Consider the following 25717-nt stretch of genomic DNA (forward strand, 5'->3'; position numbering starts at 1 on the left):
GCAGATTAGGTTATATGCCTCTACTACAAAAGGAGAAGACAAATTATCATTAAAACTGTAATGAAAACGCAGAGCTTATATATACATGATATATATACATATGCATATAGTAGTGAAGGGGATCTGTTAAAGAAGCAGGCTTTTAGTTGAAATAAATTCACAAAAATCACTGCTTTATTCAGCTTTAAAAATACAGCTCAATCAAACAAATTCAATAAATACAACACATAAACACCTTTTATAAAAACAACAAAAATCACTGAACTCTCTAAAGTAATGAATATTATATTACAGCAACGACCACCATTAGCCAAGCCAAAATAACCTCCGTTGCCTAGCAACCTTCGAAAAATTCCTTTAAACAACTGCGTACCACTGCTTAAAACAAAAGAACGTCTTCAACCTGTATAACTTGATAATCACTGCTTAACTCAAGCGAATTTCTCAACCTAACATACTTTCTTCCTCTTCATCTTCTCCTATTCTATTCTTCTCTTTTTCTCTCTCTCGCTCTCTCTCTCTCTCTCTCTCTATATATATATATATATAAATATATATATAAAGAATGAATTCATACTATACATTTAATATAGGGTACAAAAATTGTAATACTTTTCACGGAAATAATTTGCAATAAATAATTCAGGGAGGGGATTAGCTATGAGGTTCGCGTATTGGATTCTCACGTTGGGATCTCTGTTTCAAATGCACCTGCTGACCCTTAAATTTTCTCTTCCTAGGAGCTTCTTACAGCTCACTGCCCGGTGATTGACGAGAGAACACTGTCCGGAGGCTGGCAGTGCACTGAAATAAGCTCAGGGCGCCAATAACCGCAGATGTTGACGCTCCTTAAATCATAAAACAAAATATAATAAAATAAAGAATTGACCAATGACAGTAACGCGTAAATAGTGACACGTAGGCGGTCTGTTGGACCAATAGAAAGCCGGGATTTTTAAGTGGTCTCTCCGTCTTCAAATAGACCACGCCCCGGCCAATAAGAAAATAAACCTAGGTAGAAAATTTTTATCAGCTTTTTGTGACCGTAAACGATTAATAATTAGGACTGAAGTAGCGAGGATTCGGTCTTGAAAAAAATCTGTTTTATCGCCGACGTTTCGACATTATTATTGTCTTCTACAGGGCCTGGATATTAAAAATAAACACAACAATAAGAATATTGAAGCATAGGAATAAAAATACAAAATCACTCTGCTGTTCGCCCACCAACAAAGTAAAGGGAGCACTCTTTCAAATGTTTGTTAAGGGTTACAACTTACTACTGAACACCAAGGTACACGGGTTTGGTTAAACATGCTAGCTGTTACGTGTAAACATAGAAAAGTTGTGTTTGGTAACTGCAGTTAAGAACTTTTTTCTTTTTAATACGATTAGCTATTTCTTTATCATTACATACATATATATATATATATAACGAAATCTGCTAAGCTAAAACTATAATTCCGTTTTGAATGATAAATAACCTTCTTTGATTCATAAAGAAAAGTAAACTCGGTCGACAGAAAATTCACGTACGTCTAAATCAAATCTTAGATATGGAAGATTACAAATTTTATCATCTGTGTCACACAACACATAGATGGATCCTTTTCTGTTTCTTTGCCAACGTTTTGATCACGTTAAGCACATCATTTATTCAGTATCCCACTGAACTCATATTGATTCAGCGAACCTCTAAATTTGCAATTCTGATGATAACGCATTACAAACTTGAGACGAGAGCCATAATTCCTCATACTATTAAAACTATTAATTATAAAAGTAATTTCTTGGTTAAGCGGGCCCCTTTGTTCAAAAAATCGCCTCATATTCTTCGTCGTCCCCCCTTTTTTTTACTTCAAATTGATTGAAATTTTATCAATTTTAATTGTATGAATTTTTTAAATTAAGCTGAGAATAAACAAAATTATTTTTTGGCTTGTTTTAGAAATCCATAAAGAAAGTATTTTTTTTTTCAATAGGGAACTATTATATTATTATGTTGGTTACATTGTTTGCACTTAAGTTGGTCACACTGACTTGCTAGCTGGCTTTGGTTATGAGTCTGCTCGTGAGTTCGTGTCGTAGCTTCTTAAATACTAGGGTTAATAGGGAACTAAATCTGATTGGTTCTTTGTTTTACAAATTAATACGTTTTGTTTATGTGCGTGTGTTTGTGTATTTTTTTTTTAATTTAAACTTAGAACACATGTTTTCATTAATTAATGTTTTTCTTTTCAAACAAAAGAAAATACGTTTTCTAAACAGTGTTATATTAAAAAATAATTGAGAAAAGAAATTTAAGAAGAGAAGAAGTATCATCATAATACGAGAAGTGCCTATTCGGGTTTAGATATTTGCTTTATTTAAACAAGAGAAATGCAGTCATAGTGTTCATTGAATTTTTTATTTATTTATTTTTCATTTCTTTTTTATTAAAAATGTGTTGTGAAAACTCTACAAGGAAGAAAAGATTGTTCATGTGCTACTAAAATCCGTGGCTCAGGTCGAGAGAAAAGTGGATGATTTCGGAGTCGCTATTTTAGATTTTGGTTTTCTTATAAAGTTATGTGTTTTAAAAGGTGAGAAACAAAAAAGTATATATCTATATATACTTTATATATATTAGATAATTTATTTAATAATATGATATTAATATAAATGTTGGTTTCTGCAATTTTTGGAAGGGATTTCATTTTGTTTTTCGTAGTTTTTTTTATGGGAAGTTAAGGAGAGTTGAAGATTTGGCCGGGGGAGCACAATATCTCTTGAATATTTATTTTTATAATGCAATACTTTTCAAAAAATAAAAAATTGAGGAGTTAACAAAAAAAAAAAATGACAAACCTTTAAATGCAACACTTCTTTTACTTATCAATTTATTTCGTTTTGTTATTCTTTATAAAGTAGAGATCGTCACATCTTCGTTATATCCCTCCATAATAATGTTTATTATTATTTGAGTAATTTTTTATTGAGTTAGTTTTTTTTAAATAATTATCGTCTTGAAAAAAAAGTATGGAACGTAAAGATTAAAAAAGTTCTTTTTCTTGTAAAATGTACGTTCCTCTAATATTTAAGATTAATAAAAAACCTATTCTTCCGTGATTAAAATTTTGGAATTTGAGCCTGGGAGATTAGGATTTTGTATAATTATTAACTTTTAATATTTTATTTTTTAAATAAATGTAACAACCACTCTATCATGAATTATTTTATATTTTATTTTGTTTTTTAAATTGAAGGCGGTGTTAAGATAATTATTAGTTATGGTGTAATGAAGGTAAAAGATTGTTTGGACCACCTAAGTTGTTAAACGACCACACCTCGGAGTTGTTTTTTATTTTGAACGTCTGCCGGCATGTTTTTTATTTTTTAGAGTTTTGAACTGTAGTATTGCTAAGAATTATTTTTTCATCAAATCTTGCTTGATTTCATTGATGAGCAAGATTCATTAGTTTTTTTCTTTTTTGGAAAGGTGGATAGGTATACATTTTTTTTCTGACTTTGAAGATCATGTTCCTTGTTCTTACATTCTGTCTCACACACACAATCTCTCCGTCATCCCCACTACACTTTTTAAAGTTCTCTCTTGTATCTATCTGTCCTATTCTATATATTCAGCTTCATTCCTTTTGACTGTGGTATTTTGAAACGTGGCAACGTTGCGTTTTCGTTGAGTTCCTGAGCTTTGTGTTTGTGAGATCTATCTCTTTCTTGTTCTCTCTCTTGGACTCTTAAAACAATTTTTACCTACTTCACCTTGCCATTCACCCCTCCAATGGCAACTATGGGGGGTTCATACTTCCCCTACAACAACCTGCCTATTTCACCCCACTATTCTGTACTGAGAGCCTCTCTGCTTTTCCATTGGCTGGGACCCTCTTTCCAGCGCTTTTCAGCCGCTGGTCGATAACTAAACCCATTTTGCTTCCTCCCCTTCTTTACACAGAACCTCTTCTCTGATCTGGGGTTCAACAAAGTTTTTGGCCATATCCACGCTTATTTTACATGCATACTTACAGATCCGGCTCATTATTTCTATTTTTTTTTAAATTTCTGTATTTACACGTATGTTCGCAGATTTAGCCATTTGTATTTATAATTTTGCTTTTACCTCAGTCTCACAGTTCAAATGACAATATTCTGCAAATTTGAAATTTTTACAAATCTAATTCAAAGTAATATGGGCGGTAAAGTAGTGAAATTCCCTGAAATGATGTTTTAGAGGGGAGCCCAAGTACCTTCTTCGCTAGAAACCCTCCTAAAATCCATTTTGATGAACAAAATTTTAAATAAAACTGATCAGCCAATACAAGAGTTTTTGCGAAAATCGCCGGAATAAAATTTGATATTTTAAATTTTACATTAGTTACATCGTGCTAGTGGTAATTACCACTATCCGCCTCCGTCAAAGAAGCCATAAAGTGAAGTATCAGCCTCGAGTGTCTCTTTAGCAATCTGAACGCGACAAAGCAGATGGTTTGTCCCGATTTGGCGTCTTTACTGCCGCAGAATAATAATCAGAAACCTAAACAGAAGTGGCTTGACAATTATTTTTGAGATGTGTATCTATTGTTCTCACGTTTCTTGGTAAGCTAAAACTGGAAGGTAGCGTGAGCTTTAGAATTTGTAAAGGATGTAAAGTAATCGCCTATTTTTCAGGCGGGCTTTACGTCCAACTACCAATTAGGTGTCGTGGACGGAGGCGACTAGCAAACATACTTTACTGTAAATTTCTTTTATTAAATATTAAATAAAATCCAAGGCCTAGACCGGGAATGGAACCAGTACCACAATATACACTAGCTTTGCAGTCTCGCCTCTAACCGCTCGGCTACCGTGGCGCTGTAAATATTAGTTGTTATAGGTTAGAGAAATGATTTCAAAGTCAACGTAATGTTTAGGGTGACCATTCCTGGCTTAATCAGATTGGTAGACACCCTTCAGTGGTGAATCATTCTCCAGCCTGGTTAATCCATGTCTATGACGCGTTCTATAGACAAGGGAGGGACTAATAATCTGCCACAATTTTATTCGAATTATTATCATTGCGGCTTCGTTAACGCACACAGAGTGTTGCGGAACTCCCTCCATTTTGGGTGGGGAACAAGCAACTTTGAGGTTTTTGAACCATAAAAGTCGCAGAACACGAAAAGTAAGTCTCGAAACTCATAGGAAACTCATGTCTCTTCGTAGTTCTTAGCCATACAAACTGGGCTTGCGTTGCCAAAGTATAATGTATATGTATTAAGCCATTAATTAAGTATTCGCTTACAAATACTAATTTGAAAATCTAGCTGTTGAATTGTTGAAATTGAAAATAAAAAAAGTAAGCAAATATAAAATCAGCTGTGGCTCCCCACGTGGGCGTGAAGTTGCTAAAAACGTTATCAATCTTTAAAATTTAATTTTTTTTTTCAAAATTTGAAGAGATCAGTTGAAACAAAGTCCAAAAAATCCTTTATTCTGGTAACGCCTTTTTCTTCATACCTAGGGTTTAGCAATATATTGAATCCTGGTTAATACTAAATAGTCGGTAGGGGGTGCTGCTGTGTGGAGCTGGGCTTTGTAAGTGGGCAACCCCGGAAGCTAGTTTTTATTTGTTAGAAAAAATGTTAATAGTAAAGTATGTAATTGGGCTGCCGTCCACGATACCTGATTGGTAGTTGGATGTTAAATTGCTAGTGGGGTAAAGACGTGCGTGAATGAAATGGCACTTTGGAGGTGTCAGGAGCAATCCAAGGATTTCAATGCAGTTTCCTTCTTCTCTGGCACCATCATCACTGGAGTGCCACCTTCTGGAATGGTTTCTGCGTCTTGTAGAGTGGCTTGAGGCCAGATTAAGTCGGCAAGGTTCACAACCTTGTAAAGCCCCACAGCCAGCCGGATGGACTTTTACAACGTATGGCTCTCCATCCCTTGTTCAGAAACTCTAGAATCTTTCGGCCACCTCCAACTCTACTAGAACTCTTTGTTCAATTTTTTGCTCGTGAAAATCGATTTTCAGGAGGGGTCCCGATACGTCGCCATTCTCTCAGAAGGGGTATTCTGCCACTAACAAAATCTGTTATGCCTCCTGCTAGTGCCGTGTGTGATCACATCAGAACCCGAGGTTCAACTCATTCAGTGTCTGTAGGTAGTTGGTGTCGGCAGTTAGGGATAAACACTCCTTGGCGCAACTTCCTCCCAATGCTCACCATTAAGGATGGTAACAGACAGTCCAAAGGAGTCCTAGATAAAGATGGAAGTTGGTAGGCAGATATAAACATTTTCTCCCTGGTTCCCAGTGCAAATCTGTTAGCAAAGTCCTCTCCTGATATTCCAAGACGTCACCCCTAGTTAAGGAGTTGGTAGGCTTCTAGGGAGGTGGTAATGCACCCCTCTCTGGTAGGGGAAACTTCAAGGGATTCAGAAGCCGGCAATTAGTGATAACCGCTCCCAATTAGCGGCTAAACAATCCTGCGTTCCCAAGAGAGATTCTATTCTCCTCCAGTAGTAGCTGGTGACAGGCTTCATAGAGAGGTTCATGTTCACCTAAGCCCGAGTTAACGCTAATTCCTCCGGCCTGGAGACTCCTTTTCTCGACCATTCTTTGTGCCATCCCTTCTTCGGCACGGGTCACAGATATATATGTAAATTCGTCTAATAGTTGCATATGTAAGCTCTCTATGCAGGCTATTTTTTTTTGGCGCATCGACTGCTGAGGTCATTAGCGCCCTACTCATTTTGTGCTCCTCTCATCTTTTGGCCACTCGAGCTGGGTCGGCACGGAACCTTCTGGCTTCCACATTCTACACCTTGCGCAAGGTAGGGTGGAGCCTAGGTATGTTGCAGGCAATTGTGTATATTTAGTGTGTTGGAGATATCAGTAGTGTTGTAAGGCAAGGGTCCTTGCAGAAATGCCAAGATCTCTAAAGAAGTAGCTAATCCACTTCTTACGGGTTTTTTTTATCATAGAACCTACAGAGAAGCCAATTAACCATGATTTGAGTTACTCTTGAGTGACACACTCAAGCTAAAAGATTACAAATAATTGACGCTACTAAAACGTAAAATGAACAAATTCTAATAAATAAATCCTAAATTTACTGCACTACTCGGTTAAAATAGAACTAACTCAAGAAATAGAGTATTAGAATTGGAAGGAAAGTGCAGTGTTCCAGATTATTTTCTTTTGTTTGAGTGAATAGCGAAGATGCTGAGCAAAATGTCTTGTGTTGCAGGCAGAAGAGCTATGCTTCAGAGCGGCCAATACTTACACACACTGCTCATCTTCTGCCTGGTCTCCAGTTACTCCTCCGCCAAGAATCAAGGTGAGTACCCCCTTTAGCGGTCGCTACATCTATTCTGCTTTTACTCGCTGACTAACTAGGTGTTTTGATGTTCCCAAGACTCGTTCCTCATACTCGAATTGAAGCTGACCGCTCATGGTTTCATTAAAGTGAAGGAAACCAAAAGCAACTTCAACTCATTAACTTCAAGAAGAGTGGCCCCATCTACTTCAACCTAATCCCAATCGCGGATAAACCAAGATACCTGCGGATCTCCTCATCAGACTCAGAAGACACGTTAGCCGTTACAAACACGAACTATTACACCATTTACTAGGGAAACACTCCAAACTAATTGTGCAAAACAAAAAAGACTGATCTACTTTGTTCTAATTGTTTGACCTATCTGGACTTACGGAGTCGAACTGTAGATTCAACCAGACCTTTCAATTTATGGGGCATCCAGTCATCCCAATTCCGAATCCTCCGCCGAATCACAGACTATATCTATTTATGTCTTAACATCCTTTATGACCGCAATACCTTTCGTTTCTGACCTGGTTACATCTGGAAGTAGCACATTCTACTCCAGACTCCTCACCCTTGCCAATCCCCTAGCATCCTCATTGTCAACTACCACTCTCGCTAAAAACCCTAGGCGTCGCTTGCAGCGCAAGTGGCCTAGAGACCATCTCATTAAATAATTCAAATTTCTAGTTTACCCCCCTTATCTTTGCCATTTTGTTTACTTGCACCGTGTGCATTTGCAAATATATACAGGCTGACCAGAGTTATATGCTCCACCCACTTTTTTTTTAACCGGCGGGAAATTTCGAAAAAATAGAAAACACGTATTTAATCATTTTTAGTCTAGTTTATTTTCAGTGATTGACCCATTTTTTTAAACCCTAATATCCCGAGATACAGCATCCAACTTTTTTTACAAATGGAACGTTATATTTTTTTTGCATATTTCTATAGCACTTGAGCTCCTAAAAAAACAAATAATTTTTTTTTCAAATCGGTGAGGTTTTTCAAAAGTTATGGTAATTTAAAATATGAAAAAAAAATCAGTTTAATGTCAAAATTACCTTCTTTTTTTAAAGATGCTGTTCAAATTGGGCACAATCAACAGATAGGCAAGCCAAAACTCTGGACTCCCACGCTTTGCTTGTAGCAGCACTTATGGTGGCAAAGTCAAGATCTAGGCAGGCTAGAGTTATTCGACGTTCAGGTTGTTTTTTCTACAAACGTTTGGTGTGGAGTTTTAGGAAATCAACTAATCGGCCCATACTTCTACAGAGAGAACTTAACTGATCTAACTTTTTTAAGATACATTTTGTTCCTCTACAACGTCGGCTAGATATGTATTTCCAACAAGATGGTTGCCCAGCACATAATGCGAGAGTTGTTCAACGTTACCTGGACTGCTTAGGAACTCATTGTCCGATCCATTGGCCGCCTCGATCTCCGGACTTAACCCCAAAGGACTATTTTTGTGGGGATATCTAAAAAAATAAAGTGTACAGTAATCTTAATCCCGTGGCTTCAGTCGAATAACTCTGGCTTGCCTATCCGTTGACGGTGACCAGTTTGAACAGCTTCTTAAAACAAAAATAAGGTAATTTTGACATTAAACTGAAATTTGTTTTTCATATTTTAAATTACCATAACTTTTAAAAAATCTAACCGAGTTAAAAAAAAATTATTTGATTTTCTTAGAGCTCAAGTGCTATAGAAATATGCAAAAAAAAAATATAACGTTCCGTTTGAAAATAAAAGTTGGATGCTGTATCTCGGGATGTTGGGGTTTAAAAAAATGGGTCAATCACTGAAAATAAACTAGACTAAAAATGATTAAATACGTGTTTTCTATTTTTTCGAAATTTACCGCCGTTTAAAAATAGTGGGTGGAGCATATTAACTCTTGTCGCCCTGTATGTACAATGATGTGGGGGAATAAATGAGCACGTCCCTCAATTTGGGGAAGAAAAGTAATTTCTCTTGAGTCGTGTTTTCATAACTACATAACGGACAATGAGGATCCTTCTGCGCGTGTCAGTGCTTCTACAGTAGGTCATGGTTGGTCAACAGGAAAAATTTAGTTTAGGATTAATTAATTCGGATAATTAATCAAAATCTAGTCGTTTTTCGCTGGTCGTGGTTCCTGTTATCGCAGTACTCCCATTTCCCTCTCTTCTCTGGCTATTCTTTCCTTAGAAGAATCTCGTGCCATTTAAATTCCTTAAATGAGCGGCTGGATCTAGTTGCTCATCTCCTGAAGCCTCTCCAGCCAGGCGGTCAGTCTCTCATTACCGTAGATCCCGCTAAGGCCTGATAACGAAACTACCATCGCTTTCTTAACATACTACTAATGCTATTTTTAGAGATTGTCTCAAGCTCAACCCGCTTTAGTGACCGAAGAGCAAGACTGCCTGGAGGTCAGCTACCAGAAACCACTTTATTCTCACGATGTACTTAGAAGGTCCTGGGTAATACGGATATCGTAAATTTCTCCATCGAAGTTGGGTCGTTTAACTGAATCAAGTTTTCAGCTTTTGGGCGTAACATTGGAAAACAGCTGGGATTTCTTAAATCTCTGTGCAGGCATATTACATACGGGAAAACTTGGGAATTCTATTTGTGAGGAGTTCTCGTGAGAAGAGTGGGGCATGCGTCCCTCTTAAATGCCGTACAATAAAAGGAGACCAGTGATAGCGTTCATTGAAGAAACTTTATTTTTTTAATGGTTGTAATAGAGTTGTGATGAAGCTGAAATTCACGTTTGCTTCGTCAGAATCTTTTCATTAAAGTTAATGTTGAATAATTTTCTATTGAGTACTAATTCTAGGCTTCTAGAAAATTTAAATACTGCGAAACGAGAAAATAAATAAATTTTCACGTATGTGAAAATCAATGCGACGCCACTTTATTTAGCCCCTTCCTATCGCATAATTTCAATAGAAAAACTAGCCCTTCAGTAGCAGGCGTTTCAATAGCTGTGTGCAGTTGACGTCTATTGTTTACTAGTTAATTCAAACTGACAAACTGCAGGTGGAGGAAGTCAATTTGAGTTAGAGGACTACATTCACCCTAGATTGCAGAATTTGGTTTCTATTGAGAGTAGAATACTTGCACAATAGTTACAATAGTCACTAAGTAAAATAGTAACGCTTGGATAATTTTTCTTGACAAATACCCATCTCGCAGAAATGTATACAGTGTGTATAAAGTTTGACTGGCCATAGTAAATAACGTGGTTCTACACCCTTTTTCGCCTTAAAGTTAAGATCATGGTCCCATTCTCAACCATATTGTAGAAAGCTGCAATTGAATCATTTTAATGTGCCAAAACTTTTTCCCTATTAACAATGCGCCTTAGAGTTGTTCTTCTAGTAAAGTAATCGCCTCTTTTATTGCTTCACTTCCAATTACCGATAGGTCTCGAGGATGGGGAATGGAAGCTCATACTGCTTGCTAACCAATCCAAAACCGGTGAACGGGCGGAATTCGAACTGGGGATCTCCCACTTACAAAGCCACGCTTCATAACCATTAGACCAGTACCGGTTATTCTTCCACAAAATTTGACATCAAGCGTTAGACATTCAGTTCTTCATAAGATGATAATATCATTTTAGCTATTATTATAAGAGATAGTATTGAAACTGTCCGGTAGGACAGTTGTATAAAGGATCGATAAACAAAAACTAATTAATGAAAACTAATCGAGAAACGAAAAAGTAATGTTAAATAACATCACGAGTATGGAATCGTGATGTTCAAAATTGGAAAGAACTTCATTTCACACTGTTTCTGTGAGGAAAAAAGAAGTGATTGTCACTCTAGTAAGATGTATTATTGGAATATTGTAATATACCGGAAGATAGGATTATTGTTGCGATGAATTGGAGTAAGAGAAGGTCATGAGAGTGTTTTCCGAGGAGACGTGGAAGCGTCTAATTTGCGGAAAAGCTGCAGGGCTGCCTCTTGGAGCGAACGAAAGCTATTTACATATCAAGTTGGGTAGAAAGTTTGCCAGTTCGCGTTGTGTAATGGATAGGGAAGTCATAGGAGGACCTTTTATTGCCTGAGGGGCTTCAAAACATTTACATCTGGCGAGTACTTGATTTCAAAACTGCGACAGAATTATAACCTTATTTATGGTGTAGAAAAACCCTAACTGTAGGGCAAAGACGGCCTGAGACAATTTTACCTGAACCCTGGCTCCATCCTGCTTTCTTTTTCGGTATTTATTACAGTTGTAAATGATAAAATGGTAAATTTTCACAGGTTTGGTTGCTCTTAGCGACCATAAATGCAAGCTGGTGGGGTTAGAATTGACCTGAGTCTAATGACCATTGCAAAGTACACCTCAACCACACATTCCCTTGAATATTGAGTAAAATAATTTCAACATAAAAATATGTTAAAAAAAAATGCCGTTAACCTCGTTTCGATATGCCTAATATAGTCGAGATATTTATGATCAAAGTTATAATTTTATCTATTCGTGATCGGTTTTCAATATTAATTTTCCTCCAGAAATACACGTTTTGGAAGGTCCTCTGACTGCAAAAAATGTTATTTGTGACGCAAAGTAAAATAATAATAATAATTGAAGATTTTAAAACATGTAAAATCCCTTCTTCTAGTGGAAGGATTTGTTCGCTAGGTTGACGGTCGGGTCCCATTGCGGTACCTAACCGACATACAAAGAGCATCCTGCTGTTTGGGGTTTTTGAACTGGACTGCTCTTTATACATTCACAGTATTTTCTAAAAATCACTTTTTGGATTCAGAAAACCTCCAAACGTATTGTTTGGGTTAAAAACTCAATATACGGGTGTCCTTCAGAATATCATCGGGTTAATTAGAGATTGTCCTCGCTAGGTATGCCTAACGACGTTCTTACAGGTCTTGTGGTACAGAGCCCTGTACATCGGCTTAAATTTAGGTAGCAGTCATCCCAAACCTAACTGTGACGCCACCAAAGTTGCTGACACGAAACTCTGATTTGGAAGACTGCCATTTCCTTCCAAAGATTGGGAATCATGGCTGCAAGAAGAAGCCGCATGGGGGTTCACATTGGAATTTTATTTTAAACGTTTTCATTAAAAACGTTTTTAAAGAAAATTCATTTCAAGGACAATTTCTTGGGATAACTCAAGCATTACACATTCCTTTCTAAAGTACTATTTCAACACAATGTACGGTTCTATTAACTACGCAATACAAGGGCTCTATTAAATGCATTGCTAGAATTCCAATGCTCAGCTTCCCCGCTCTGAAGAGCCACGTGAGTACAATATAAGGTTCTTAGCGCGAATTTAATATTAAAAACGTACATTAAATTCTTTGTTGTAGATGTCAAACTTTGACGCAAATCGATTACCCTTCAAAAGTATTAGTTTTTTGTGCAAGCTTCATCCGCTAGTGTTTCGTGATTTTTTCGTAATGACCCTCAACGGTTTCTTTGAAACTTGGAAATCATTTTTCATGGAAATCACCATTATCAAAATGAAGCTCAGCTTTAAAAATTCAAGAAGTGAAGACAAATACAGATGATTAAGATACAAGGAGAAAGAAGTAGGTGAAAAAGAAGTTGGCAGAGAAGGGATTAGCTATGCGGCTAGCGTACTGGACTCCCACGCGGAGGTCCCGGGTTCGAATCCAGCTATTGACCCTTAGATTTTCTCTTCCTAGGAGCTTCTTACAGCTCACCGTCCGGTGATGGACAGTGTTGCCTGTAACGAGAGAACACTGTCCGGAGACCGGCAGTGCACTGAAAAAAGCTCCGGGCGCCAATAACCCTAGATGTTAACGCGCCTTAAATCATCAAAAAAAGAAAAAGAAAAAAGAAGTTGGCAAAAATAATGCCAAAGAAGATCCTGAAGAGGAGGAAATAAAAAAAAAGAAGATTTTAAGCTGGATAAACAATAATTTTTGTCCTGTAATGCACTTGAGGTTCACTCAGTAGGAAAAAGTGGCTCTCTCAGAAACTGATTTCCGGCTGGAAGTCGCGATGGTGGCCTCATTCCAGGAGGTTCTCCAAATTGAACAGTTTTCCTTTTTACTTCGTACGTTCGTGGCATTTTTCCAGAAAATGGTGTTCTCTGTTCTCAGGGAAGTGAAATCGTAAGTATTCCTCTAATGTGCCAATTCTGTGCAATGTACGGGTTTTAATAGTTGCAGTAAATTAACAGAGTGTGTCGGTTGTAAACCGGTTCAAGGTTCCAAAAGAATTATGTTCGGATAATGAAGTGCGGGCCGCTGTCCAGTGGGAAGGAATGTAAAGGTCAGAAGGACGAAAAAGGGTATGTCGGGAATGCTCAGAGGGTTTAAAAGGGAGGAGTCGAGGATGTCGGACGATCTTAGGGATTCACTTGTGAAGAATATTTAATAGGAAGAATATTGGACACGGTATTCATGGTAAAATTGGTGAAAGTCTAGTGAGTGATCTTCGTACTAGATGGGGCGGGAATCGAGCAGTGTCTAAGTCAGCCCATTCTCTGTCTTCAACAGGAGTTTCAGAAGGCACTATGCAAACATTTCATTTCTCTAATCTGTTAGACATCTAATCCGGAGAAACGTCTTGGTTTCATTTGAATCGTAGCAGGAAGTGATCCTTAATGTACACCTTTTAGAAAAAGTTTCAAATCTTGAGAAAATTTAACCAACTTAAAGTCTTCATTAATTAGATTCGTACTTTGTTGCCTAAGTTACACGCACGCTGTGTTTAGCCTTAAAATGTTTAAAGTAAGAAAATTTCAGTAAAAAAGTAAAGTAATGCCTATTTTTTCAGGCAGGCTCTTCGCCCAGCTAATAAATTAGGTGTCGTGGACAAAGACGACTAGCTTGTATAATTAATTAATAATAATAGCCTTTATTAGAATAAAGACTGCCTCCTGGTCATCAACCAAAGGGGGAGTCGGCCATCTCATACATTACACATTACATAGATTTAATACGATAAAAAACATATCAATTCAATAAGATAGACATAAACCATTTAAACAAAAATTAATACAAACGAGTAGATAAAAGAAAGGTACTCCAAATAAGCAAACAGAGAAAATAATAATAATAATAATAATAGCTTGTATAATTCTCATATTAAATTAGATAAAATCCAAGGCCTAGACTGGGAATCGAACCACAATTCACACCAGCTTTGCTGGCCTTGCCCCTAACCGCTCGGCTACTGTGGCGCCTTCTTGAAGACGTTTATTTCTGGTGAAAACCATGTTGAAAATTTGGCATGATGGTAATAACTCTCATTACCAGGAGTAAGAGAAAGTTAGAAATCTGGTGTCACCAGAGTGTTCTTGCAGCTTCTTGAGGCTTACTTTTAAGTTCCAATTTTAATGATGGTTGTTTGAACTACATATATTACAGTAATACATTGAGTTGGTTACAATGAAAGAACTCCTGAGAGGGTCGCTTAGCAGAAGGCGGGTGTTAAGAAGCTCTGATTATCGCAAGGCTCGCCAAAGGGTTAAATTTGAGCCTTTGGTATATTTTATAAGTGTAATGTGTGTTTTTGAAGGCTCTAGGAGATAATTAATTAACGCTTCTTCAACAGCATGAGTTTGAATGTAGTGAAGTGAATATTATTAAATCCTTAATTTCCAGTCAAATCCTCAGGTTAAAGGAGATTGAAATCCGTTTTCTGCAGAAAGTGGTGCGATAGGTCCTGGCTGTAGTTGAAACTGGCGCTCCGCATTGCCGGGCAGGTGTGTGTCCAATGTCTAAATACAGGGCAATGAACGGATTCAAGCACTCACTGCGAGGCCTCCAGTGAGTTTGGTTAGAATTCTTCATCTCTAATGAACTCGATGTTCCGCTCACTCAAACCGTTCAGCTGCAGCAATATCCTCATTCTACCCACCTAAAGTCCTACAATCTGCAGTTTCTTACCAAAGCTGTTAATGTAAGAGTTCTCTGGCGCCAGCTTCCTTCTATCCCTCATTGCCTCCCCCTTAGCAGTGAACCTAAATAAAACATAAATCGTATTAAATTTAATCCTCTAAAATTTGTATTTTATATAATTTTTCTAGCAACTCTAAAATTTTTAATATTAACTAAAATATGAACTAGCAATGTGTATTCTTTGGGTACTCTGGTGGTAGCTTTTGGAGTACACCTGGATGCAGAACATAAATTGAAGTGAATTTAATTCTCTAATATTTTGTTCATATATATTTTTATCGTAGCATTAGTACTATCTAAGATTCTGTTTTGCGTAATTAGAGGCGTAGTAGCCCGTATTGTGTTCTGTTATAAAGGTGACGTCAACATGGAACCAGTTTGCACATGGTCAGTTATTTCTTGATTGCAATGATTTGCAATGTTGGCTGCACTGTTCTCAATATAAACATGTAAAAAAAAGCGCTGTGGACACTCACACCACTTTCTGTTGCTACAATTCCAAAGGTTCTAATTTACAGAATGACTTTAAAGTTGGAATTCCTGAAATTTTTCGATGCCTACATAATACAGTTAATAAAACTTACAATTGAAATGATATATTTATGTAGACATTAACCTTTGTTCTATCATCAAGCATTATTATTAACCAGAAATATCTCAGAATGTCTTTTAAAAAGTTCTCTGAAGCTTGTTTGATTTTAGTTTTTCCCTTGGCAGTAGCCCTGACTAGAAATTACCCAGAACATTAATTGCATAATGTTGTTAAGAATTAAATAAATGTTATCGGGGTAAAAAAGGACTGAAGCGGTGCTAATCTGCTTGATCTCTGTGCTAAAATCAAAGCTGTTGATCAGAATTACAAACATTTAATGGCAGAGATGCGGATTGAAAAAGTAGTTTTGTTGAAGTTTAGACTGGGATGCCAAGATTCCTAAAAACTTGGGTAGTCCACTCCTCGTTGGGGTCCCTGATGACAACTAAGGTTTAGAAATCTCTCAACCTGACCTTTACTGAAACGATTTCTTTTGCACTTATCCTAGAAGTCGCTGCCACGGCATTCTTTCGGATTTACACTCTTTGTATCCAATATGGTTCTATTAATTTGATTTGCAACTTATCCCCAGATAATTTACTTTGTGGAAGAGGGATTGGCTGCTATGTACCACCATTAGCTAGGAGAGCAGGTTTCACAATGAACTTGTAGAAGGATGTCTTGGGTGTCCATATTGGATTCTTACTTCTTCCCGCCCTTCTTATTGCTATTGTGCATCTGTGTGTTCACCGGGAATCATGTTTTTGCGGTTCCTTGAAAACGATAAGAGTTTTATTTTGCTAAGTAGTAACTATCTGACGCAATTAAAAAGCAGAACGTCAAAATTGGTTCGTATTTAGATATTTTGTTTAGATTCCGCCAGGTGTAGTAAGGTTTTGGATAATTGAAAAACTGCAAGTGTAGTTACATTTTTCAGTTAAATGCAGTTTTCTAGCTGTATCGATTTTTTTTTTTTTAAACTGGTTAAGCTGATTAAATTCAAATAGATCTTGTGTCAGTTTCTCAAAAAAATATATTTTAGGGCAGTTCTGGGTTCTCAGTGTTCGGCTCCAGAGCCCAAACTGTCATTTCACTGATTTCAAGGGTGCTATTTAGTAACAGAATTCAACTTGTTACTAGAAATCAGAGTTAAAAAGCAAGAATGATGTCTGCAACGGAAGTTAGAATCTCTTGTTAAATATGATTTAATCGATTCAGTTAAAGTATGCTTAGAATATCTGAACAACTTGACAGTTCAGGTAGAGAATTAACTTAAATTTTATTTGAATTTAAATTTAAACGTTGACATATCAACTTCCGGGCTGTTAAGTACCCTCTTTTACCTCTTCTACAGCTGTTTTACCCATCTCAGAATGAGTGTCCTTTCTCTCCATAGGATGGCGTTGTCTTCTTCTTCGGGTTTGTTACTCCACAACAGTTTTCAGTTTTTTGCCTTGCTAGTAATATATCTTGAAAGTCGTAACACTTTTCATCAGATATTTTAGCATTTGTTTGAGGCTGGTCTAATTTAGCAAACAATTCAGTTGAACTAGCAATAAAAGTAAGACCATCGACTCAGAAATGTTCATAATTACCCATTTGTGTCCTCCTGAATTCACATATTTCGAATATCCTGCTGCCGACTTCTGTTCCTTCCATCTTTGTCTACTACTCGATAACTCGTTCCTATCTTTCTCCTCCATCCTATCGTACTCTCTAACCACTATTTTCTCTTATTCTTTAATTACAAGAAGGATTGATTCTTCGCCTTCCAAAACGTTCGGGTTCATTCTCAAGCTAAAGTTCTTCATCATCATTACCTTTTCACTACCAGTAATTTTGGTATCAGTTTCATCCTCTTGCTTTTCGTGCTATTTTCAATAAATCTTTCAATTTTTTCCATTACCAGCATCTTCTTCATCATCATCGACTTTCTCCTGTTCGCCAGGTTAATCTTGTCGGCTTCTTTTAATGCACTTTCAAAATCTTGATTTTCCTCTTTAATTTTAGGTCCTTTGAAGTCTTTTCTTTGGATATTTCCATAATACACTACGTTGTACTGTCTCTTTAAATTCGTCTCTATTATAATCTTTACGTTGTTTTTTACGTTGTTTATTTCATCTCTAACTTCCTATTCACCTTCTTCAGCTGAACATTTCTTTTTCTTATCGCTTTCGTGTCTTCACGTCCAATCTTTTTTTATACCTTTCTTATCGTTATCTTCATTTAGTTTGAAAATGTTGTTTTCTTCAGTTTTCTCGCTCTCATTTTACCGTCAAACTTTTCATATTAAATGTTTCTTTCCTTTCTTAACTTGCTTAAATTTGTAGCTTTCCTCTTTGACTGACAGTTTCTTCACGCAGACAGAATTCTACTGCTTTCTTTCCTTTCTTAACTTGCTTAAATTTGTAGCTTTCCTCTTTGACTGACAGTTTCTTCACGCAGACAGAATTCTACTGCTTTCTTTCCTTTCTTAACTTGCTTAAATTTGTAGCTTTCCTCTTTGACTGACAGTTTCTTCACGCAGACAGAATTCTACTGCTTTCTTTCCTTTCTTAACTTGCTTAAATTTGTAGCTTTCCTCTTTGACTGACAGTTTCTTCACGCAGACAGAATTCTACTGCTTTCTTTCCTTTCTTAACTTGCTTAAATTTGTAGCTTTCCTCTTTGACTGACAGTTTCTTCACGCAGACAGAATTCTACTGCTTTCTTTCCTTTCTTAACTTGCTTAAATTTGTAGCTTTCCTCTTTGACTGACAGTTTCTTCACGCAGACAGAATTCTACTGCTTTCTTTCCTTTCTTAACTTGCTTAAATTTGTAGCTTTCCTCTTTGACTGACAGTTTCTTCACGCAGACAGAATTCTACTGCTTTCTTTCCTTTCTTAACTTGCTTAAATTTGTAGCTTTCCTCTTTGACTGACAGTTTCTTCACGCAGACAGAATTCTACTGCTTTCTTTCCTTTCTTAACTTGCTTAAATTTGTAGCTTTCCTCTTTGACTGACAGTTTCTTCACGCAGACAGAATTCTACTGCTTTCTTTCCTTTCTTAACTTGCTTAAATTTTTTAGCTTTCCTCTTTGACTGACAGTTTCTTCACGCAGACAGAATTCTACTGCTTTCTTTCCTTTCTTAACTTGCTTAAATTTGTAGCTTTCCTCTTTGACTGACAGTTTCTTCACGCAGACAGAATTCTACTGCTTTCTTTCCTTTCTTAACTTGCTTAAATTTTTTAGCTTTCCTCTTTGACTGACAGTTTCTTCACGCAGACAGAATTCTACTGCTTTCTTTCCTTTCTTAACTTGCTTAAATTTGTAGCTTTCCTCTTTGACTGACAGTTTCTTCACGCAGACAGAATTCTACTGCTTTCTTTCCTTTCTTAACTTGCTTAAATTTGTAGCTTTCCTCTTTGACTGACAGTTTCTTCACGCAGACAGAATTCTACTGCTTTCTTTCCTTTCTTAACTTGCTTAAATTTGTAGCTTTCCTCTTTGACTGACAGTTTCTTCACGCAGACAGAATTCTACTGCTTTCTTTCCTTTCTTAACTTGCTTAAATTTGTAGCTTTCCTCTTTGACTGACAGTTTCTTCACGCAGACAGAATTCTACTGCTTTCTTTCCTTTCTTAACTTGCTTAAATTTGTAGCTTTCCTCTTTGACTGACAGTTTCTTCACGCAGACAGAATTCTACTGCTTTCTTTCCTTTCTTAACTTGCTTAAATTTTTTAGCTTTCCTCTTTGACTGACAGTTTCTTCACGCAGACAGAATTCTACTGCTTTCTTTCCTTTCTTAACTTGCTTAAATTTTTTAGCTTTCCTCTTTGACTGACAGTTTCTTCACGCAGACAGAATTCTACTGCTTTCTTTCCTTTCTTAACTTGCTTAAATTTTTTAGCTTTCCTCTTTGACTGACAGTTTCTTCACGCAGACAGAATTCTACTGCTTTCTTTCCTTTCTTAACTTGCTTAAATTTGTAGCTTTCCTCTTTGACTGACAGTTTCTTCACGCAGACAGAATTCTACTGCTTTCTTTCCTTTCTTAACTTGCTTAAATTTGTAGCTTTCCTCTTTGACTGACAGTTTCTTCACGCAGACAGAATTCTACTGCTTTCTTTCCTTTCTTAACTTGCTTAAATTTGTAGCTTTCCTCTTTGACTGACAGTTTCTTCACGCAGACAGAATTCTACTGCTTTCTTTCCTTTCTTAACTTGCTTAAATTTGTAGCTTTCCTCTTTGACTGACAGTTTCTTCACGCAGACAGAATTCTACTGCTTTCTTTCCTTTCTTAACTTGCTTAAATTTTTTAGCTTTCCTCTTTGACTGACAGTTTCTTCACGCAGACAGAATTCTACTGCTTTCTTTCCTTTCTTAACTTGCTTAAATTTTTTAGCTTTCCTCTTTGACTGACAGTTTCTTCACGCAGACAGAATTCTACTGCTTTCTTTCCTTTCTTAACTTGCTTAAATTTTTTAGCTTTCCTCTTTGACTGACAGTTTCTTCACGCAGACAGAATTCTACTGCTTTCTTTCCTTTCTTAACTTGCTTAAATTTGTAGCTTTCCTCTTTGACTGACAGTTTCTTCACGCAGACAGAATTCTACTGCTTTCTTTCCTTTCTTAACTTGCTTAAATTTGTAGCTTTCCTCTTTGACTGACAGTTTCTTCACGCAGACAGAATTCTACTGCTTTCTTTCCTTTCTTAACTTGCTTAAATTTGTAGCTTTCCTCTTTGACTGACAGTTTCTTCACGCAGACAGAATTCTACTGCTTTCTTTCCTTTCTTAACTTGCTTAAATTTGTAGCTTTCCTCTTTGACTGACAGTTTCTTCACGCAGACAGAATTCTACTGCTTTCTTTCCTTTCTTAACTTGCTTAAATTTGTAGCTTTCCTCTTTGACTGACAGTTTCTTCACGCAGACAGAATTCTACTGCTTTCTTTCCTTTCTTAACTTGCTTAAATTTGTAGCTTTCCTCTTTGACTGACAGTTTCTTCACGCAGACAGAATTCTACTGCTTTCTTTCCTTTCTTAACTTGCTTAAATTTGTAGCTTTCCTCTTTGACTGACAGTTTCTTCACGCAGACAGAATTCTACTGCTTTCTTTCCTTTCTTAACTTGCTTAAATTTTTTAGCTTTCCTCTTTGACTGACAGTTTCTTCACGCAGACAGAATTCTACTGCTTTCTTTCCTTTCTTAACTTGCTTAAATTTGTAGCTTTCCTCTTTGACTGACAGTTTCTTCACGCAGACAGAATTCTACTGCTTTCTTTCCTTTCTTAACTTGCTTAAATTTGTAGCTTTCCTCTTTGACTGACAGTTTCTTCACGCAGACAGAATTCTACTGCTTTCTTTCCTTTCTTAACTTGCTTAAATTTGTAGCTTTCCTCTTTGACTGACAGTTTCTTCACGCAGACAGAATTCTACTGCTTTCTTTCCTTTCTTAACTTGCTTAAATTTGTAGCTTTCCTCTTTGACTGACAGTTTCTTCACGCAGACAGAATTCTACTGCTTTCTTTCCTTTCTTAACTTGCTTAAATTTGTAGCTTTCCTCTTTGACTGACAGTTTCTTCACGCAGACAGAATTCTACTGCTTTCTTTCCTTTCTTAACTTGCTTAAATTTGTAGCTTTCCTCTTTGACTGACAGTTTCTTCACGCAGACAGAATTCTACTGCTTTCTTTCCTTTCTTAACTTGCTTAAATTTGTAGCTTTCCTCTTTGACTGACAGTTTCTTCACGCAGACAGAATTCTACTGCTTTCTTTCCTTTCTTAACTTGCTTAAATTTGTAGCTTTCCTCTTTGACTGACAGTTTCTTCACGCAGACAGAATTCTACTGCTTTCTTTCCTTTCTTAACTTGCTTAAATTTGTAGCTTTCCTCTTTGACTGACAGTTTCTTCACGCAGACAGAATTCTACTGCTTTCTTTCCTTTCTTAACTTGCTTAAATTTTTTAGCTTTCCTCTTTGACTGACAGTTTCTTCACGCAGACAGAATTCTACTGCTTTCTTTCCTTTCTTAACTTGCTTAAATTTTTTAGCTTTCCTCTTTGACTGACAGTTTCTTCACGCAGACAGAATTCTACTGCTTTCTTTCCTTTCTTAACTTGCTTAAATTTTTTAGCTTTCCTCTTTGACTGACAGTTTCTTCACGCAGACAGAATTCTACTGCTTTCTTTCCTTTCTTAACTTGCTTAAATTTTTTAGCTTTCCTCTTTGACTGACAGTTTCTTCACGCAGACAGAATTCTACTGCTTTCTTTCCTTTCTTAACTTGCTTAAATTTGTAGCTTTCCTCTTTGACTGACAGTTTCTTCACGCAGACAGAATTCTACTGCTTTCTTTCCTTTCTTAACTTGCTTAAATTTGTAGCTTTCCTCTTTGACTGACAGTTTCTTCACGCAGACAGAATTCTACTGCTTTCTTTCCTTTCTTAACTTGCTTAAATTTGTAGCTTTCCTCTTTGACTGACAGTTTCTTCACGCAGACAGAATTCTACTGCTTTCTTTCCTTTCTTAACTTGCTTAAATTTGTAGCTTTCCTCTTTGACTGACAGTTTCTTCACGCAGACAGAATTCTACTGCTTTCTTTCCTTTCTTAACTTGCTTAAATTTGTAGCTTTCCTCTTTGACTGACAGTTTCTTCACGCAGACAGAATTCTACTGCTTTCTTTCCTTTCTTAACTTGCTTAAATTTGTAGCTTTCCTCTTTGACTGACAGTTTCTTCACGCAGACAGAATTCTACTGCTTTCTTTCCTTTCTTAACTTGCTTAAATTTGTAGCTTTCCTCTTTGACTGACAGTTTCTTCACGCAGACAGAATTCTACTGCTTTCTTTCCTTTCTTAACTTGCTTAAATTTGTAGCTTTCCTCTTTGACTGACAGTTTCTTCACGCAGACAGAATTCTACTGCTTTCTTTCCTTTCTTAACTTGCTTAAATTTGTAGCTTTCCTCTTTGACTGACAGTTTCTTCACGCAGACAGAATTCTACTGCTTTCTTTCCTTTCTTAACTTGCTTAAATTTGTAGCTTTCCTCTTTGACTGACAGTTTCTTCACGCAGACAGAATTCTACTGCTTTCTTTCCTTTCTTAACTTGCTTAAATTTGTAGCTTTCCTCTTTGACTGACAGTTTCTTCACGCAGACAGAATTCTACTGCTTTCTTTCCTTTCTTAACTTGCTTAAATTTGTAGCTTTCCTCTTTGACTGACAGTTTCTTCACGCAGACAGAATTCTACTGCTTTCTTTCCTTTCTTAACTTGCTTAAATTTGTAGCTTTCCTCTTTGACTGACAGTTTCTTCACGCAGACAGAATTCTACTGCTTTCTTTTCTTTCTCATGCACTCTCTGTCTTCTTATTGCTTTTCATTTTTTTTTAAACTCTTTTTATTTTCATTTTACGAATGTGTTTTACTAGTTGTGCTCTTCCGAAGTCCTTAAATAAGTTGCTTTCAGTTTGTCCCACTTTGTGATCGATCTAACTAGTCTTAGACAAATTTTTTGCATCGCCTTTTACTGGCCGATTTGCTCATCGATCATCGAAACATCAGTTCACCAGGATATTCGCTTTATCAAACACATCAGTAAAAATCTTCTAAATCGTAAAGCACAGTCGTGACTGATCCATTCTTCCAAAGAGTATGCTTTTATCCTTAAAATTTTTTAAATTACTTCTCCATTTATTGTTTTTGTTTACTATACTCGTATTAGTAGGAAAACTGTTTTATTCTAAATCACCTAAAAGGTTCATATCTTGGAAAAATAATAGAATATACTCGTACACTTATAATTACAGTAATTCCTAAAATATTAATTTTAGTTGTCTCTTTTAAGTGAGAATCAATTAAGTTAGTGTACACTTTTGAATTTCTGTACAACAAAGCTTACGTCATTTCTGTTCTACTACTTACAACTTACAAGTAACATGTGTTTTATTTTTAATTTAAATTCAATCGTTGCCATGCTACCTTCATTTCTGTCCACACATTCTTAAAGACTTCTTTTAGCATCCTTACATGTCTGCTAGGTCAGAGAACTCTCGCTTTTGTTTTAAATTCTTTTACAGAAAATTCATTTTAAGGGCTGTTCTAAGAAGGTTGAGAACGTAACGCTCTCTCAAGACACTGTTACGTTGCGGAGAGAATCTGTAATAAAAATAACTTTTCATTTCTACATGAAAGTTTAGGTCTAAAAAATGAAGTGAAAATGCTGCAATGTTCCAAAGAACTTATTGAAGAAATGCTTAGATAAGTGCGTTAGAATAGTAAGTATGGAATTGTTCAGATGAGTGGTTGTGGCCCGGAGTATGTATGAGGCATGCCGCGGACCAGAGTCTAGCCTGCCAGTGTTCCAGCTGTGTGTGTACCTACGCACTCACACTAAGGTGTTGCAGGCCACAGAGCCGGCCAGATTTGGCAACAGTGTACTGCTCCTCAACATCGCCTCCGTGTGTTGTCGCCATGGTTCGGTCGAGATCGTCCGGCTATTTTACGTTGTCCCCACCATAGATTGTACAAGACTCCGACGTCAAGTCCGTTCACCTCTTTTATGTAATTCCTAGTTTTTCTGTACCATTTATTTTCTCTTCAATTTTTTCCCCATTTTTACTTTTTATGGTAAATACCAAAATATCTATACTACAGACTTACTGTTCTAATTCTTTCCACTTTGCCCCATTTAAGGTCCTCGAAATAGGTCGCACTTATTGCATTCTTACAATGAGCATTTCATATTCCCTTTACAACTGATCTTATTCCGTTATTACAATTTTAATTGATCAAATTGTTGAACAATTACAAAATTTTAGCTACGGGGCCCCGCACTCGCCAAAAAGTTGAGAGCTCTTTTATTTCAAAAATGGAATTTGGAGAACTCTTCCTTTCGGGACTTGACTCCTCTCCGGACAACAGGGACTGTCTGGAAACCCTATGCTGGAGAACAACAATAGCTTGCCAACACTTGCAAACAGAAAACACCAACTCGTTGGAGAAGATTTATCAGAATGCAGTTATTCTTGGCAAGAAGTGATTCCAATTATTGGCATACTTGTTTTCCCTGATTAGCCTTTCTGTCCTGATTATGGAAAATTTAGAAGTATTACGTTGCTCGAAGAAGCGAGTTTTCTTTTCTACAGCATTATCTGAATTGCTAGTTTTCTCTTTAATGCAGTCTCTTACAAATTTTAAAGCTACTGTTCTAAGAATTGGTCGCCATCGCCAGATTGTACAACTAATGGTAATAGATGGTCGAATGCCGCTGAGAAGTTGATTTACAGGAATGTGTCTTTAATTTATAGGACTTGTGATGGCTAATTTACACTGAGTGTAAGTGTGTAGCAAATCTTATAATGAAAATTAGAGATAAATATTGAAGTAAGTTTTTTGATAAAACAAATTTATATCAAATGAAACCATTTGACACCAGTTCTAAGGAGCTGGTAATAGACTGTCTTGCGTAAAGGGAAAATTAGAAGCCAAGCGTTGAAAATGCTTCAAACATTCACCCTTATTCAGCGTCTTATTAGCTGAGCAGTTTGGAGCACGTGACGAACCGAATGAATGAGGTAAGTACAGTTCAGCCCCAAAGAGACGTCTACGCAACGCCAATTATTTCGTAATACCTTCACACAGATAGAGTTTCGAACTTGTGTCAAAATATATTTAAAAATAATATTCCACCGAGATTAAAAACGTGAAAAAAGCGAGCTCTTATAAAAGCGGTGAAATCTGTATGTATGGAAAGTGTTTATTATGGTTTAAATGACTCTGTTCAGCAGTGAATTTTATCAACAGCAAAAACAGATAATTTTACTTTCTTCTACGTGAAGTACATTGTGACACACATTTTGGAAAAAGAAGAGTTATTATTATTGCAAAAATTCGAAAAAGCTTACTAGACACGGATAGATATTCTAATTCAGAATTTCGCCGCACATAAATATTACTCGTATGTTTGGTTTAAAACCGCTCAATAAAAGGAACCAATTTTGCCTG

General features: G+C 36.6%; 1 protein-coding gene across 5 annotated transcripts in view; it reads left to right on the forward strand.

The window, feature by feature from the left end:
* Window positions 1-2061: 2061 nt before the first annotated feature.
* Window positions 2062-25717, forward strand: part of LOC141459100 (latrophilin Cirl-like) — an 83457-nt gene continuing 59801 nt past the window's right edge. For 4 of the 5 annotated variants that reach the window (XM_074137693.1, XM_074137695.1, XM_074137697.1 and 1 more), the window contains exons 1-2: window positions 2146-2582; window positions 7227-7316. In XM_074137693.1, the coding sequence (XP_073993794.1) occupies window positions 7238-7316 (79 nt within the window). In that variant the 5' untranslated portion in view covers window positions 2146-2582; window positions 7227-7237. Of the gene's footprint in view, window positions 2583-7226; window positions 7317-25717 lie in introns of all 5 variants that reach the window. The other variant, XM_074137694.1, reaches the window with a different exon arrangement.

Source organism: Rhodnius prolixus, unplaced genomic scaffold (assembly GCF_049639745.1).
Source record: "Rhodnius prolixus isolate KJV_2025 unplaced genomic scaffold, Rpr scaffold_11, whole genome shotgun sequence".
In the NCBI taxonomy this organism is placed as follows: domain Eukaryota; kingdom Metazoa; phylum Arthropoda; class Insecta; order Hemiptera; family Reduviidae; genus Rhodnius; species Rhodnius prolixus.